The sequence below is a fragment of the Puntigrus tetrazona genome, chromosome 9, assembly GCF_018831695.1.
Source record: "Puntigrus tetrazona isolate hp1 chromosome 9, ASM1883169v1, whole genome shotgun sequence".
NCBI lineage: Eukaryota > Metazoa > Chordata > Actinopteri > Cypriniformes > Cyprinidae > Puntigrus > Puntigrus tetrazona.
In genome coordinates, this window is record NC_056707.1 from 8,417,036 (window position 1) to 8,434,157 (window position 17,122).

The 17,122-nt window shown below is 38.6% G+C and overlaps 3 protein-coding genes across 4 annotated transcripts in view; all 3 read left to right on the top strand.

Moving 5' to 3' along the window:
- myo10l3 (myosin X, like 3) overlaps positions 1-9,894 on the top strand; it is a 60,268-nt gene extending 50,374 nt beyond the window's left edge. For both annotated transcript variants that reach the window (XM_043248896.1, XM_043248897.1), the window contains exons 25-40: positions 1,448-1,571; positions 1,680-1,923; positions 2,068-2,163; positions 2,263-2,356; positions 2,438-2,493; positions 2,641-2,783; positions 3,361-3,555; positions 3,650-3,807; positions 4,543-4,666; positions 5,288-5,585; positions 5,701-5,908; positions 6,083-6,219; positions 6,395-6,515; positions 7,190-7,648; positions 7,784-7,975; positions 8,154-9,894. In XM_043248896.1, coding sequence (XP_043104831.1) covers positions 1,448-1,571; positions 1,680-1,923; positions 2,068-2,163; positions 2,263-2,356; positions 2,438-2,493; positions 2,641-2,783; positions 3,361-3,555; positions 3,650-3,807; positions 4,543-4,666; positions 5,288-5,585; positions 5,701-5,908; positions 6,083-6,219; positions 6,395-6,515; positions 7,190-7,648; positions 7,784-7,975; positions 8,154-8,258 — 2,754 coding nt within the window. In that variant the 3' untranslated portion in view covers positions 8,259-9,894. The remainder of the gene's footprint in view (positions 1-1,447; positions 1,572-1,679; positions 1,924-2,067; positions 2,164-2,262; positions 2,357-2,437; positions 2,494-2,640; positions 2,784-3,360; positions 3,556-3,649; positions 3,808-4,542; positions 4,667-5,287; positions 5,586-5,700; positions 5,909-6,082; positions 6,220-6,394; positions 6,516-7,189; positions 7,649-7,783; positions 7,976-8,153) is intronic.
- Positions 9,895-10,810: 916 nt separating this feature from the next.
- Positions 10,811-13,579, top strand: pttg1ipb (PTTG1 interacting protein b). The gene is made up of 7 exons (XM_043248125.1): positions 10,811-10,975; positions 11,696-11,748; positions 11,895-12,003; positions 12,279-12,381; positions 12,574-12,639; positions 12,741-12,787; positions 12,901-13,579. The coding sequence occupies exons 1-7, from the start codon at positions 10,882-10,884 to the stop codon at positions 12,942-12,944; spliced, it is 516 nt and encodes a 171-aa protein (XP_043104060.1). The 5' UTR covers positions 10,811-10,881; the 3' UTR covers positions 12,945-13,579.
- A 496-nt stretch (positions 13,580-14,075) lies between these two features.
- On the top strand, positions 14,076-16,448 carry sumo3b (small ubiquitin like modifier 3b). The gene is made up of 4 exons (XM_043249725.1): positions 14,076-14,230; positions 14,843-14,971; positions 15,086-15,157; positions 15,542-16,448. Exons 1-4 carry the CDS (start codon positions 14,210-14,212, stop codon positions 15,602-15,604), a joined length of 285 nt encoding a protein of 94 aa, XP_043105660.1. The 5' UTR covers positions 14,076-14,209; the 3' UTR covers positions 15,605-16,448.
- Positions 16,449-17,122: the final 674 nt, after the last annotated feature.

Genomic DNA, 17,122 nt, shown 5'->3' on the forward strand with positions numbered 1-17,122 from the left:
GCAGTGCTTTAAAGGGCATGGTTGTAAAGACAATTCTCTCAGCATTTTTTAACATTTATTTTTTACTTTATTATGATAGGAGAGTGTAGATGAGACAGGAAGTGTATTAGGAGAGAGAGGCCCCCCTCTCGAGCCGGGATTCGAACTCGGGACGCCAATAATGCAGTAACTATTGATACCTACTAAGCATGTTAACAGCTGACAGTCAGCACATCACAACCCTCATAGAGAAGTTGCATTTAAGAATGAATCTCCTTTACAGCACTGCTGCTCCTAAATATTGGCATTCACCAGTATGAGCAACTAGTTGACCTACAAACCTGTCCACTGTTGCTCGTAGTGTTTCCACACAATTGTGTTATCAGCTGGTGGATCACGTGAGTTTCACTATCTGTACGTCCCTTAGTAATCACTAAAGATTTGCATGAAGTGGAGACCTGCTAATCTTTGTGGCATCTCCAACGGTCGCTGTCACCGACAACCCCTTTCATTTAAAATGAGTGACTTCCAGCTGCTTTGTCACTGCAGAGCGTGAACGCCTCGTGAGGCATTTGAAAGGAACACGCATTTCATCACATTTATACAGTCAGTGTCAAAATGGTGAGATCCGGTAATGCCTGAAGCAAAAAAAAAAAAAATCACTCAGCACTTTGTCCCAATTCTTTTAAGATCTTTAAACTTTGCACAATACCACAATGAATGCATCTTCAAATTGCTTATTGCTTTAGATTTCTCGTAGCTACTCAAGTTTTATTTGCTAAAGCAGCATGTGTCAGGTGAATATGATTTGATGTATATATATATATATATTGAGTCTTTGTCCTTCGGGGTATTCCCAGAATGTGCAGCGATTAGCCAATGCTTGTCACACCTGCTCAAAACACAGTTCTGCAACAGCTTGATTGTTGACTCGTGGAGAATATTTGAACTGAGAAACCTGATTCGCGTTATGTTTGGGTGTAATGTGAAACTTTACATGACAGTTAACAATGGGGAGGACATTTACTGATGTCATGCTCTTTTTGTTTGCATTAACTAATAGGATTAGACCGTGAAATGCAGATGTCCTACGCAGCAAACACAAAGTGCTATTCGGTTTCTAGTTACAGTGTAAAGAACCATTTTTAGCCAAAACATACATTGGCGTTGAGCACATTGGGGTCTGTAATTAATTTAGTTTTATATGTTTTTGAAAGGTGTCTCGTATGCTCCCCAAGGTTGTATAGTAAAAACAGCAGCGTTGTGAAATATTATTGCAGTTTAAATATAATTTATTTCTGTGATGCAAAGATGTATTTTTTTTGCATCATTACTCCAGACTCATCCTTTGCTACTCAAGTAACATTTTTTATTATTACTAATGTTAAAAACTTTTGTGAAAACCATGATACACTTTTAGGATTCTTTTACACTTTTATTTACATTCACACTACATTTATCTCTGCAGTTTATTGACAGTAATGACGAAAATGATGGATATGTGGATACAGACGAGGAGGTGTCCAATGGTAGAGTGCATCTGCTCAACGGAAGTGGACCTCCTTATTTCCATAGCTACCTGTACATGAAAAGTGAGTGTTTCCTTCCATTTACATACTTATGGTTATGTCGCTGAATAATATTGCTATCGATAGATGCGATATGTTTCATTGTTCTCTTTCTTATTTTTCTTCTCTAAGGTGGGCTGATGATCCCGTGGCGCAGGCGCTGGTGTGTTTTGAAAGACGAGACCTTCATGTGGTTCAGGGCAAAGCAGGATTCTCTCAAGTCAGGCTGGCTGTACAAGAAAGGTGGAGGGATGTCCACTCTGTCCCGCAGGAACTGGAAGATGCGCTGGTTCGTCCTTCGAGACTCTAAACTCATGTACTTCGAGAACGACAGTGAGGAGAAACTGAAGGGAACCATTGACATCCGAGCTGCCAAGTAAGACCTCAGTGTCCAGATGTTTGTAGAAGACGGTGCATAGCTGCCGCAGCTGCCTCGTATTTAACAGCAAAAGACCATTGATGGAGTCCTGGCTTACTGTTTTAATGTTCACTGACTGGTGATGTGTGGTGTTTCCCATAGAGAGATTGTGGACAACCATGAGAAGGAAAATGCATTGAATATTGTGACCGAGGACAGGACTTACCAGATCTATGCAGAATCTCCTGAGGATGCAAGGTACATTTAAAATATGTATTTATTTTATTCCAGTGTGCCTGATCGATAGTTTATGCAAGGTGAGTAATTTTCATAATCATGGTAATGTCTGTGTTGCAGCGGCTGGTTCAATGTCCTGAGCCGTGTCCACAGTGCCACTCCAGAACAGCTTCTGCAGATGCAGCATGAACAGGCCAACCCCAAAAACGCAGTCGTGAGTGTTCACACTAATCTAACTCAGTCAGCAAAGTGATATGCCTGTAAGTGACATGTACATTTGATGTTTCATCTTCAGGGAACACTGGATGTTGGGCTCATTGACTCTGTATGTGCCTCCGACAACCCAGACAGGTAACGCATGTTATCAAGAGAGTTCAGCTTAACTTTATTTCAGAAACATCATATTTGTCATCTGTATCATTTGTCATTTTGGAACGGTTGTTTTTAAAATAGCATTCGTGATATATTGGTCTCATAAGATTTTTTTTTTTTCCTCAGGCCAAACTCATTTGTTATTATCACTGCCAATCGCGTGATCCATTGCAACACTGACACACCTGAGGAAATGCACCACTGGATCGGCCTTCTGCAGAAGCCTAAAGGAGACTCGAGAATAGACGGCCAGGAGTTCATAGTGAGAGGTGAGTCAGACCGGGTCTGTACAGGATACAGAGATTTACCAGCACTGTACTTACTACATCACTTAGACCATGAATCATTGCAAAAAAAAATAGGCTGCCATTCATACACTATCACTGCTTCTTAAAAGAAATATTTTTATTTCGAAATGATGCATTAAATTGATCAAAGGTGACGGATTTCTTATGCAAATAATTGCTGTTCTTTCTGCCATTCAGATTGTCCATTGCAGAATAAATTACATTTTCAATTAAAGCAAAATATTTAAAATAATTTCACAATATTACTGTTTATATTGTATTTTTGATCAAATAAAAAAAAAATCATACCAGCCCTGTATGTAATTTTTGCCGTTCCCTTATTTGTTTAAATTGCATTTTGTCTGTAGATATCTGTAGATTTTAGCTGTTATATTATTAAAATACCTAATAATATTAATATAACATCCCTTTTTTAGGTGATTAATCTATTATTTGCATCACCATTCTTTCAATTTTATGGTCACTAAAATACACGCAGGCAAAGTCTTCACATACTCTATTGATTGTCATTTTTTTCCTCTTTCGATGTTTCTGTCAGGTTGGCTGCACAAAGAGATGAAGTCCAGTGGGAAGAGCACTTCTCTCAAGCTAAAGAAACGCTGGTTTGTTCTGACCAATAACTCACTGGATTATTATAAATCATCAGAGCGCAGCGCGTCTAAACTGGGAACACTGGTGCTCAACAGCCTTTGCTCGGTTGTTCAGCCTGATGAGAAAGTTTACAAGGAGACAGGTGATTTCACACATTTTTATGCCGAAAAAAGTGGAGAACTAGAGATTTCTTCAAATGTTCTTTGGACCTTTTCTAATTCCTCCGTTCACCACAGGTTACTGGAACATAATAGTCCATGGGAGAAAGCACTCTTACCGCCTCTACACCAAACTACTGAACGAAGCTATGAGATGGGCTTCAGCCATTCAAGTGGCCATAGACAGCAAGGTCCCCATTGAAACACCTACCCAGCAACTCATTCGAGATATTAAGGTACATAAACCCTGCAATATCTCATTGATTTCACGATTTCATGTGGAGTAAGGTTTCTGATCATATTAACAATCATGTTTCAGTTGAGGAAACCGATACCTCTTGAGCCCCAACAGTCCCTCAGGGTCAAAAACTGTAGTGTTAAGTGAGGTACACGGATGAGTGCTCTGTGTGCCGTTCACTGACTGTTTTTTTTTTTTCAAATTTCTATCTTTATTTGATTATTTCTGTGTGCTTCTGTTCTACATTTATCAACAGAGTCATTTTGATTTGCAAAGATGCACTCATTCATGGACGCCATTATGACATCTAGTGGTGTGGATGCTTAAAAGAAATGTTCAGTTGCCAATGCCATTCTGACAATAGCATCTGCTATTCACCATGATTCATCATGACTTGTAATCTCTTCATGGTTACCCACATAAAATAACATGCTTTATTTTGTTATATGAATGTAAATCTATTTTTAACCAAGTGGAATATAGTTATAATTAAATGAGTGAGAAGCATCGAGTATTGAGTGCACCTTTTGCTGCAAAAAAAAAAAAAAATATATATATATATATATATATATATACACACACACATACATATGGGGCAAAAGAAGCTGTTCATTAAAATGTAGCTCAGAACTCCTTTGTGTGCTGTGTTTCTATCTTCAGTGATCAGTGAATGTACATTGTCTTATAAGAATAAAATAACCCTAATGCCATCGTTCTTTTCATGGTTGTGCAGGAGAGCAGTCTTAACGTGGAGGCTGTGGAGCAGATGTACTGGAGGAACCCCATCCTGAGATACACACAGCACCCGCTGCACTCACCCCTGCTACCTCTACCGTACGGAGAGGTCAATGTCAGCTGTGAGTGTCTCCTTTACTCTGATCTAGTCCTGTGGTTCAGCTGAGCACAGCGATAGCACACCCAACGGAAAAAATGTATAGCCACCTAAACGCATGTAAATATGTAATATTAATAATAATTATAAAATGACAAAAACAGATAGCAAAATGACTAAATCGTAAGCTAAAATTGAAACGAAGAATATAAAAACTAAGAATGTAAAAAAAGCTAATTTTAGCTAAAAGCTAATTCAAAATGTCAATTAAAACTATTTAGTGGACATATTCCATATTCAATACTTGGAGGTTAGAAAATCATTAAAAAAATTTATAAATGGTTTTAAAAATGTATGTCATTGCATGGCAACTACAAACTGTCTTTATAAACTAAAAGACAAATTAATTTTCTGTAGTAATTGACACTTACGTATTAACTGTTTATTTAACTCTGGACATTCCTTTATTAATCAATCACGCAATTCACATATTTTGGACCAATTAATGGATAGTTCACTGATGATTTATTTGCTCAGTGACACACAGTTTTATCTTTTGAACTCTGGATTTGCATTGATAGGGTGATGGATTTAATCCTATGTCTCTTTCTCCATCTGTCTCCTCTTCCTGTCCTACTTCTCACAGTGCAAAAGGAGAAAGGCTACACCAGCCTGCAAGATGAGGCGGTCAGGATCTTTAACTCATTACAGGAGATGGAAGCCGTGTCAGACCCAATGCCCATCATTCAGGGCATCTTACAGACCTGTCAAGATCTGCGGCCACTCAGAGATGAAGTGTACTGTCAGCTGATCAAACAAACCAATCACGTGCCTCAGCCCAACAGCCCTGCCAACCGAGCACACTGGCACCTGCTCACCTGCATGAGCTGCACCTTTCTGCCCAGCCGCGGCATCCTCAGATACCTCCGCTTCCACCTGAAAAGGTGTTGTAGCCCATCTTTAAATATGATATTTTAGTTAACAATAACAACACTAACTTTAAGCATAGCAAAATGTGTATTTAATGGCATTAATATTCTCTCATATCAATGGCTTTAGGATAAAGGAGCTGTTCCCTGGGACAGAAATAGAGATGTTCGCTGTGTTCATTGGCGAGTCGCTGAAGAAGACAAAAGCGCGGGAGTTTGTGCCTTCACAAGAGGAGATAATTGCTCTTTTGCAGAGACGTGAGATGACGACCACTGTTTACTGCCATGGTGGAGGCTCCTGCAAGATATCAATCAACTCTCACACTACAGCAGGAGAGGTGGGGGATACTAACATATCATTAAAAAAAATATATACGATACAAGAACTTTACAGAGAACAGAAAACTGCAGATGAATAAATCTTGCCTAGATATAGATCATGTTCCTGTTATTCATGAATGCGTGGTGTAATACGCTGATGGAGACGTGTTTTGTTTCTTTTCTTTGTGTAGGTGGTAGAGAAACTGATCCGAGGCTTGGCTATGGAGGACAGCAGGAACATGTTTGCTTTGTTTGAGCATAACAACTCGATCGACCGGGCCGTGGAGAGCAGGGTGATTGTGGCCGATGTCCTGGCCAAGTTCGAGAGGTAAAATTACACCGCAAAGCTGCGCCTATTCAGTCTCAGAAATTAAATTCTGTTCCTACAAAACGCTGCCAAATGCATTTGTCATCACTTGCTTATTAAAGCTGTCATATTCAGATATAATCCTCAATCTGAAATAACTCAAAAATGATTGTTTATTGTGGCGGTTGCTTCTCAGGTTGGCAGGAAGTGATGGGGAGGAAGACGGCCCATGGAAGCTGTACTTCAAACTCTATTGTTTCTTGGATGTGGAGAGCATGCCCAAGGAAGGAGTGGAGTTTGTCTTCATGTTCGAGCAGGTCAGTGATTTATAGTTTTATTTCTTGCCTTTATTCTGTTCAAGTCAATCATGGAGGTGTGTAATACCTGGAGAAACCTTTCCCATTCAGCTCAATGCCATTTGGTTGGCTGGTTTAGAATTATTATTATTTTCATTTTAAATTAAAATATTTATTTTTTGATGGTATATACATTTTAATAATTTTAAACTTAATTCTTAATAAACTTGAACTTATTTTAGTTAGTTTGAGATATTTCTCATTTTTAAAGTTTATAAGAATAATAATTGTATTTTATTTCAGCTTTGTTTTAATTGAAGCATTTTTTTTAGTTTTAGTATCACTAGCATTGATTCTGAGCATATGTGTATCGATAACATCTTAGGATATGGAACACAAATTGAGATTCGCTAAAAACATTTAATTGCCTTAAATCACTATCTATCATATGTCACTTTCAAAAATCATATTCTGCTCATTGTTGGAGAAAGATATTTGAATTATGTGGTTAACAAAACTAGCTAAACTTTAACCACTGTAATTCAGTTCTGTTCTTTGCGTTGCACCTTTGTACTTAATTGTAAACTATGTAGCTGTGCTTTCTTTTCCAAATTTTGAATCTGCAAGCATAAAAAATACAAAAAGGTCATTTTTTCATTCTCATGTGTGAGTGTCCATCTTATTCATTTCTCCAGGCTCATGAAAGTTTAATAAGCGGTCACTTTCCTGCCCATGAGGATACCCTTCAGCACCTTGCAGCGTTACGTCTGCAATACCTGTTTGGGGATGTGTCCCGGGTGAACTGGAGCTTGGACAGCATCTACCCCACGGGCCGCCTGCGCAACCGCATACTTCAGTTCACCAAAGTAGGAGGCGCAGCCGGATCAGGACAAACCCTGGAAAGGAGGAGGACAAGCTTCCTGGACGGCACGCTGAGACGGGGGCTGAAGACAGGCACCATGAAGAAGCAGCGCAGCATGCAGGAGGAACAAATGATGGAAATGTGGATCAAGGAGGAGACTTCAGCCACCAGGGCCAATATTATGGAGAAATGGAGTCGACTGCATGGACTGGATCAGCACCAAGCCATGCTGAAATACATGAACGTCATTAAAGAGTGGCCTGGGTATGGATCAACACTGTTTGATGTGGAGGTAAGAACTGAGGATGTGAGATGATCCAAAAAGCCTCCTTTTACACTTGACATTAACGTGCGTTTTGAATCCAGGATAGTATCTGGATCTTTTTTGATAGGTTAATCTGACACTTGTTGTGACACATGTTTGCAGTGTAAAGAAGGTGGTTTCCCTCATGACCTCTGGCTGAGCGTGAGTGCCGAGAACGTGTCTGTGTATAAACGAGGAGAGGCCAAACCTCTGGAGACTTTCCCCTATGAACACATTGTCTTCTTTGGAGCTCCTCATGCCAGCACATACAAGATCACAGTGGATGGGAGGGACATGTTCTTTGAGACACCTCAGGTAATTATGGATTTTTCACCCTAAAAAGATTTTTTCCAATCACAAACGTAGACAGAATTTTTATTTTTGTGGTGAAGTATCCCTTTAAGAATACATGTCACTGAATAAAAAAGTGTTTCTTGGTTTGCTGTCTTCAGTTTTGTACACCGTGACTAAACTCTGGCTTTTTTTTTTCCAGGTTGGAGAGATCACCAAAATAATGAAAGCCTACATCAACATGATAGTTAAGAAACGATGTAGCGTCAGATCGGTGGCCAGCTTTGGAAGCAACTGGATCAGGTGATGAGTGTTGACCAATCACGACGAGAGAGACTTCCTTCGCACTGATGGAAAAATGAATTCAACAGCAGGGATATGGATTGACGAATATAAGATGATGATACAGGAACCAGTTTTAAAGCAAACGTTATTTTTTAAAAAAAAACAGCCCCTCTAACAACTTACGTAATTGATGTTTAATATACAGTAGAATTTTGGACCAATAAGATTCCACTGTGGGCGGGGCTACAAACAGAATGCCTTCAATCATCACAGCTAAATTTAGCACATGTCCCTTTGTCCCATCATGTCTGTTTAGTACGTGGTGCAATGCTAATTGACCAGCAAATGTTCATGGCGAATACCTCAAAGTCCTAGACGCTTCAGCATTCTCTTTTTTTCCCTTTTGGCCAATTTCAGTTTCGAACACTCTTTGAAGTGAAAAGATCAAAACACGGTTTTAAATGTTACACACGAAACAATGTTTTTGTTGAGAGCTTTCAAAGACTAATAGCCTGAGGTGATTGCACACATCGACGGCCTCAACAGCCATGTTAAAACTTGTCCAGTTGCCTTACTCCGCACAAGGGCTGGTCTGTGCAGATTTGTGTCATTTAGATGGCTTTCTGTGTCGCTGTTTGTCTGTTACCGTTTCTCGGGTTGAAAGAATAAGAAAAAGTTGTTGTTTTTTTTCATTTTACACCTGTCTTGCCAGTTTTATCCATGCGTTCTCTTGTGTATCGCGCACGAGGGGTCTGTTCACGCAGAAAGCGTTTTTGCATTTCACCGCACTGCTTTTCCATTGGTGCGTTTCTATATGAAAACATACACTGCGTCTTTTTCGATGTCTCTAAAAGGTGCAGCGTCATGTGAGATGCCTCAAAAGACGCCAGACAAACACAGCAGTTAAACATGTCTGTCTAGTGCATGCTTACGTAAAAAAAAAAAAAAATCTAAATAAAACCTGAAATGTGAATGGCCCCATCTGGGTTAAGCTCAGGTACATTATAAAGACATAAGCAATATCTCAATATTTCAGTGCAGTGTTTTAGTTGTTATAGCAAAAAGTTTCTGAAAGGAAATGGGTGGAATGCCGCTGTACTGATATTTGCAGGAAAGCTATGACTGCGCTATTTCACACAGTAGGTCAGTTGTAAATTCTTTCTTTCAAGATAAATCGATCCATCTCAGTTTAAATGTCAAACCGTTTGGAATATGCCTGTCTTTTTTTCCTAAGAATGTTTTTTAAGGAAGCCTGCATAACTGAAGGATGATTTTGTGTGCCTAAAAGAGAGTGAATATTATGGGTGGGCTGGGTATTTATTCAGTGTTAGTGTCATTGTATGGATGGTGGTGTTGATGGCATGGCGTGTACAGACGATGTAACACGGTGAAAATATGAATGGAGGATGTCACTGTGGTATCAGAGACTCTTTTATGCGCTGCCACAACCTCTTTCAAAGTTCTGCTCATTACTGCTCCATTAATAAATCTGGTGAGCTGCTGGTCAGTTCACTGCCAGAGTGCATCTCATCATCTTTAGTTTAGCCTCAGAATATTCCAGTTTGTGTAGAGGATGAAAATCAAAGATTGTTGTTTGTTTTTGTTTTGTTTTTTTGTAACTGGATTTACAAAATGCTTAATAAATTATTCCAATTCCAGTTGGTGTGGATTATTTCAAAATGCTGTTCGATTACATGTTTTCTTTTGTTCCTCACTTATGAACATGATACAAAAAAAAATTACATTTTGCATTCATTTATCTACATTATTTTGTAATGAGAATATTCTGGAGATTTACTGTTTGAGATTTTGTTTGTTCATTTTTGTTACAAAATATATAGAGATTAATGCATGTAATATAAAGATGAACGAAGTGTTAGTGTGGATGTTAGTTCTGGTCCTCGTGAAGACATAGCGGCCCATTAAAGGCATGTTTCTATCAGAGTTTTTTACAGTAGAAATCAGGGTCCTGAAGAGCTTTTGATTCTCCAGTGCAAGGTGAGATGTGACCACAAGATGTGTCTTCTTCAAATACGCTTACTGCACATTTTAAAAGATTTATTTTATAGTGAGCTTAATAAACACCACTCATATCTGTGGAAAAAAGTCAACTCTGTAATGTTTCACTCCAACATAAATCCAGCCTTTCTTCTATATGCTCTACCACACAACATACTTTTTAACTACGGAAATAATAATACAATTAATAAGTACAATAAATAAGGCACTTTATATGTTTATTTATATAAATATTTATAAAGAATGTTGTTTCAGATGCAGTTATTACATTTAGGAAAAAAATACAATAATACAATAGTTATTTTACAAAAATTAGCCATTAAAAAAAAGTTAACATCGGTTTGTGTTTACCAAGCTTGTTTATATGTCTAAATACATTTTAAGCAGCCAACATGACAAGTTTAATTTGAATGTAGCCTACTTTTGCCTCCTATTTAGTTTTAATAAACCACTTTATTGTTTGTCAGGGAAACAACAGCTAAACCAGAGCCTCAAATCCCGCTTAGCTATAAACCACTATTTCGAAACTGGGAGGATCTTACCGAAGTGGCCTTTCGTCCGGTCCCTCCGGCAAACACATGACCAGCCAGGCCTGAGAGCAGCACAGATCCGCCGCGCTTGCCATCATGATCCGGACTCGGATTCTTTCACTCGTTGCTTTGGTTTTCTTTGCCTTCTGTTTTGTAATAGCGGCTGGTCAGACGACGAGTCCAGAAACAAGTAAGTTTCGGCTACAGTGCTGTGTTTACGAGCTTTTTGTGTGGACCAAACAATGGCCAGGTCTTTCCTTGAATAGCGTTTTGGACACGGACTCGTGAGGACCGAGTGTTGTCTGCGGAGGAGGCTCGCTGCGATTTGAAACACAGCCGATGTTTGTCTGGCTATCAGACACGTTGAATTAATCGTCCAGCATATCTTCTAATTTCTAGGAAATGATTACAGTTTAATGATATAGTCAAGTATATAACCAGACTGTCTCACGACGAGGTAACTTCTAGCGGTGATCATATGATCGCTTTAACACTTTGGACCCCACTGTTTTTTTTGTTGAAAGACTTTTAAAATTATGTCTAAAGTTGTGTTAGAAAAGTGTTTGTTTTCAGTCAACTGTAAACCGTAACCATGGTAAAGATTAAAAAATAACTAAATAAAATAATGGTGCCCTGCAAATCCTACTTTTGTTTGAATCACATGATGGGCTAGAAAACATAAAGGGATATTGTGTTCAGTATAAGTTTTATAAGAGAGGCCAGGGGTAATATTTAATACGGCTGCTGTATTAAAAAGATGTTTGACATTCATCGGTGCCGATTTCTGAGTTTATGTGGGTCAAATATTGAAATCAGTTTAAGAAATCTACAACATTTTCATACAAGTACATGTTTAATAGAGATGTGTTTAAATCGGTTGTCACTGATATCAGGCTTGTTCTTTCCACAGACTGCTCTGTAAGATCCAACACAACTTGTGAAGAATGTCTGAAGATTGTTTCAGTAAGATATATTTTGTAATTGGCTGTCAACAATAGCAGTTGATCGTCAGACTTCCGAACCCTGTGTCGGTTCCACAGACAGCAATAATTAATAAAACGTTATAAAATGTGTGTAATGGGATTCTTCTTTCTTCTTCTTTTTTTTAGTGCTTGTGGTGCATCTCAAGCCAGAAATGCATTGACTATCCGGTGAAAAGCATTTTGCCCGCTCACAGTGTTTGTCCGCTCTCAGAAGCACGATGGGGAGTGTGCTGGAGTAAGACTGACCATGACATACAACAACCATCTCTTTACCTTCTTTAATGCATGCATCGCGTATATTAGCTATGGGACCAAGTTATGGGTCTCATATTCATAGTTCACAGTACACGCTAACTTTAACTTAATGGCGTTCTTGATTGCCACTTTATGATTTTACTCTTGTAAAATGTGTCAGGGCCAGTTTAACCTTTGCACGTATTACTTGTGTGTGAGAACAAAGTGGGTTCGGACGAGACCGATCACATCTGTTCTGTGCTGTTTGAATCTCAGTGAATTTTCAGACTCTCATCATTACCATCTCTGTGATCGCGGGGGTCATCATCATCGCCATATTTGTCTGCTGCTTCTGCTGCTGTAAATGTGAAAACATCGGGTGAGATGAAAACCAGCACCAAGAGTTTATCCTATTACGATCGGCCGCTTATTTGTACATATTAACCTTCATAATGTATTCTTGTCACTGAAAATGTAATGTATATCGATTTATTGCTATTAATTATTAAGAACAAAACACTGTATCATTTATAAGAAATTATTACATTTAATTTCTCCTGAAAATCTAAAGGTCTAAAAGGAGTGAGGAGCGAATGGAGAGACAAGCTCACCTGAGAAAGTTCCGCCAAGAGGAGAGGTACGATTTATTTCATTAATCTAAGCATTTTGTTAATAATTCTAGAGGCCAGATGATCTTGTCTTGATGAAACTGCTCATTATGTTTTTGTTTTAATGCAGGAAAGCAGAGATGAGGCAGAGACATGAAGAAATGCGATTGAAATACGGTAAGATTTGTCATTCGTCATAAATGATGTAAATTACATTATTCTCTTTTAGTTCACTTGTAAAGAATAATTACATTATGTTTCACAGTTTATCATTGCTCACTCTGTTTTAGGTTTGAAAGCGGATAACCCATACTCTAGATTTGAGAACAGCTAGGAAGCTTGTGACGCTCCGCTGTTGTCTTTTCTTTTACCTCGCTCCTATTGTAAAAATGAACATGCACACACAGCACTCCATTTTTCTTTGAGTTTGAAAGACGCGCTATACTAGTTAGCAGCTGGCCACGCAAATATACTTTGCCTTTCGCTTGAAATTTAAATGTAACACCTGGATATTCAATGAATCTTCAAGCAAACCACATTTAGATGCATTCATGAAGCCTTGTAAATATAGTACGTTGATGATCCGAACAAGCTTCGACCAAGTTAAGTAAAACACACTGATATTTGAGACTTCATTGGACTTTGCCTGTTTCTGGCTAAGTTGCACGGCAGTGAAATAATTTTTTGTTTTTAACCTCTGCAAATTTTTAGCTGTGTAGCTTTTTACTCAAAATAAACTAGGCATAAATATAAAAATGTGCTTTTGTAAATTCCTACAGTTTTCAGATTGACAGATTGATTTGTGTCTGCCTTCGCTAGTTAAACAAATTACACTGAAATTTTAATCTGTCGCAATTTTTTTTTCATGTTTTGATTAAGAGCTTATTGTATTTGCCAAAGGGTTGATCGGTGCAATTTACAGAAGTCAAATAAACTGTGAGAGAGATATCAATAAAAGTGAATGTTGTACATTTGTTTTCTGTGCTTTATTAAAAAGTAAAATTTAAGTTTAAATGTATTTTACCTAAATCATATTAGTAATCTTGACACAACAAACATCAAAAATATGAAACTGTATTTTTTTTTGCAATGATGTAATGAGCAATTAAACTAGTGTTGCAGGCCTTTTTAAAGATAACAAGCAGTTAGAAAATGAATTGAGTGCAAATGTTAGAGGGTCAAGTCAACAAAGAGTTCAAATAGACTTAGAATAGATAGTGCTAGAGGGTCAAATAAAGATGGAAGAAATATGTTTTAGCAGTTTTTTTTTTGAGTAATGTAATATTTTCATTAAGCGAAAGTAATACACACTATTAAGTAGAAATTATGTTCATTATTAAAAGTAATTTGTAGTTGAAGGGCCTAAGACCTTTTCCACAACCGGAGTGTTGGTCACGTGGTTTCACACCGTCCAATGAAATGGACGAGTTGCTTTTGCGCGTTCTGGGGCTACAGCCTCCTGCTGGAGATCACGTGGTTTTGCCCGGGCCAATCAAACGTGGGAATCCAGTCTGCGCTTTCTTGCCGAGCGCGGGGAGGATAGCACTCGTGTTACCGTCACTTTCACGTTCACCGGGAGATTTCTACATTTCTACAAAAATGTCAGACGAGAAGCCAAAGGTACATGCACGTGTCTGCGCTCCGAGTCCCAGCAGCGGGGAGGGGCGCACTTTGGTGATTGTAACGCGCGGATGTAGACTGTCTGGATCCTGCACTTTATATGCGGGGAAACAAAGAGGTTTTCAACAAAGATTTTGCGCATTTTCCGCATATGGCCATGTAACTCAGCCATCCGTCCGGCTACATGGAGAATCGTAGCGTCTCTTGTCGCTAGCGACGGAACCGGCAGCATTTCGCTTCGTTTGAGCCTCAAAGAGATGCTCGGATGGGCTTTCTTTCATGGCGGATAGTTGCTTCAACTTAGCGCCAAACGCAGTTGCACCGAAAGCGTCGCGCAGTTCGCGTCGCAGGTCTTTTTTTTAAAGCAGCGTTTTAACAGATATTGGTGTTTATAGTCAGTTTTGGGTGTCTAGCGTGTCATTAACGTGTGCTATTCTGTATCACAGTAACATATAACGTTAATGTTATATACAGGGATGTAAGTCACAGTGTGATTTTAGCTCAAATTACCTGTCGTGTGTGTGTGTGTGTGTGTGTGTGTGTGTGTGTGTGGACACTTCAGAACTTCATCATCTTTGTTTAACACCACACACTCCGCATGTTTCCTTTCAGGAGGGCGTGAAGACCGAAAATGACCACATCAACTTGAAAGTGGCGGGTCAGGACGGATCTGTGGTCCAGTTCAAAATTAAAAGGCACACCCCCCTCAGCAAACTGATGAAGGCCTACTGTGAAAGACAGGTGAGCCTGCAGCTTGAACTCCCTGAGATCTGCACCCATCCTGAAGCTTTGCACATTTGATGTTACGCTGATGTGCAGATACGAAACTTAAGTGTTTTGTTTTCTTTTTTGCAGGGTTTATCCATAAGGCAAATTAGGTTCAGGTTTGATGGTCAGCCAATTAATGAGACGGACACACCTGCACAGGTTTGTACTCTTATTTTTAAACGTGTTGGGTCAGATGTTGGCGGCTTCTGAAATGTAAACCGATTTAGAGTAGTTTGCAGAAAACGTGCTCTCCCACAGGTCTTATACATGGTGTAGATTCATTGAAACTGATTGTAGTGAAGTTTAGCATTGCATCGCTTGCTTATCAATGGCAATGGTGAATGGGTGCCATGGGAGCTAGAGTGTCAAAACATCACTATTTTTACAAACATGCATGCTCTCCTGCATCTTGAGGATGCAGTCTGTCAACAAAAAAAGAACTAAAACATTAAGCAATCCATACTAAACTTAAAAAAAAAAAACGGGTAGCTTGGAGCAAAAACGGTTAAATGGTTTTTTTTTTTTTTCTCTCTCTTCCCTCAGCTGGAAATGGAAGATGAGGACACTATCGACGTCTTCCAGCAGCAGACGGGAGGAACCTGCTAAAGAAAAAGCACACGTGGATGAAGCTGGTTTATTTGCGCTCCTCTTCACTTCCACTGCAGTTCAGGGCTGAAATGGAAAAGGTTTTGGAAATCAATTGTTTAAGTTAATAGCTGCTTTTTCTGTTGTCGTTTGTTTTCATTTTAATCATCCAAAGACCTCATTTCCGTTTTTGCAATGATCTCCCTGAACTAAATTGGAAATGACAGTTAGTAATGTTTTTTTTTTTTTTTTTCCTCCCCACCTTTTGGAAATTGTATGCCTGTTGTATACGTTTTTGTATTATGTACGTATGTTTGCACCTCCCCCATCTATTTTTATATACAAGGAGGGAAGCTTTGTGAAAGAGGATGTTTGTGACTTCTTAGTACGGTCTCGATTTCTTTAATTGTGGTGAACGTCTAAATTTAAGATGCTCTTTTTATGAACAGTTTCGAACGGTGACATTGCAGCATTTGTTTATTTCTGACACCTCAGGTTTGATAAAGCTAGATTGTGGATCGTATACCGGTAGCCATTTTTAATTTTAAGAACGTTGATGCGTATGTCTTTAAAAGTTTGCTTAAGTATGAATTTCATGATATACAAAACTTAAGTGTTCCCCTTGATTTTATCGTTTCGTAGTTTGCCCTCTGCAAATGCGTCATATTCTTATAGTAACATTGCTCTTATTTAGCCCTTCTGGCGTATCGAGAGTATTAAACGCTGTCCTGGTGTAATTGCAACTCCGCGGTGAATTCAAGCCAAGTTAACGTGTGCGTGTTGCATTGGCAGGGCTGTTTGGGAGAACAGAGGATCCTATGTTGGCCATTTACTACTGTATATAATAAATATAGTTTGATACAGATTTGTGTTTGTCCTTGCATTTTATTTTTGCATAGAGATCAGTTCAAGGTTGAAATGGTTTGCCACTAGATGGAGTAACCGTTATATAGCATTTCTTTTAAGAGATTGCATGCAGTTCTGGAATGGTTTCTACCAAATAGCTGGCGCTGCATTTAATGGAACCGTATCAGATTGAGTCTGTTGTTGAAATGAGTTAAGAACACTCTTAAAATTAATGTCTATATGATTGATATATGAAATTACACAATTTTCTTGCATCACTCATTGAGTCCAGGAATGCTTGTCTTGTTTTTTTGTTATTTGGAATGTGCTACAATGCAACAAAAACGAGTACATGTTTGATCTGAGTTCATAGCTCACATTCATCAAGAATGATAATACGCTATTAATATAGTGTCTCCTCACTGAGGCGTGAAATTTTGATCGATTTTAATTTTGGGAGTTAATGCAATGTAAATGTTTGACATAGTGGAGTGTAGATAAATCTAGAGAAAGAGCTCTTTCCCCTGCTTTCACAGACCAGGTTTAAGCCTAGACTAAATGTAAATCCGAGCTGTTTCGAATGAAAGAAATTTGTACTGATGGATTTAAAAACATGTCAAGTGTCTTTTCTCAAGTTGCACAACAGAAAAGTTTTTTTTTTTTTTAAATTATGTAAATGCTCTGATTGAACTA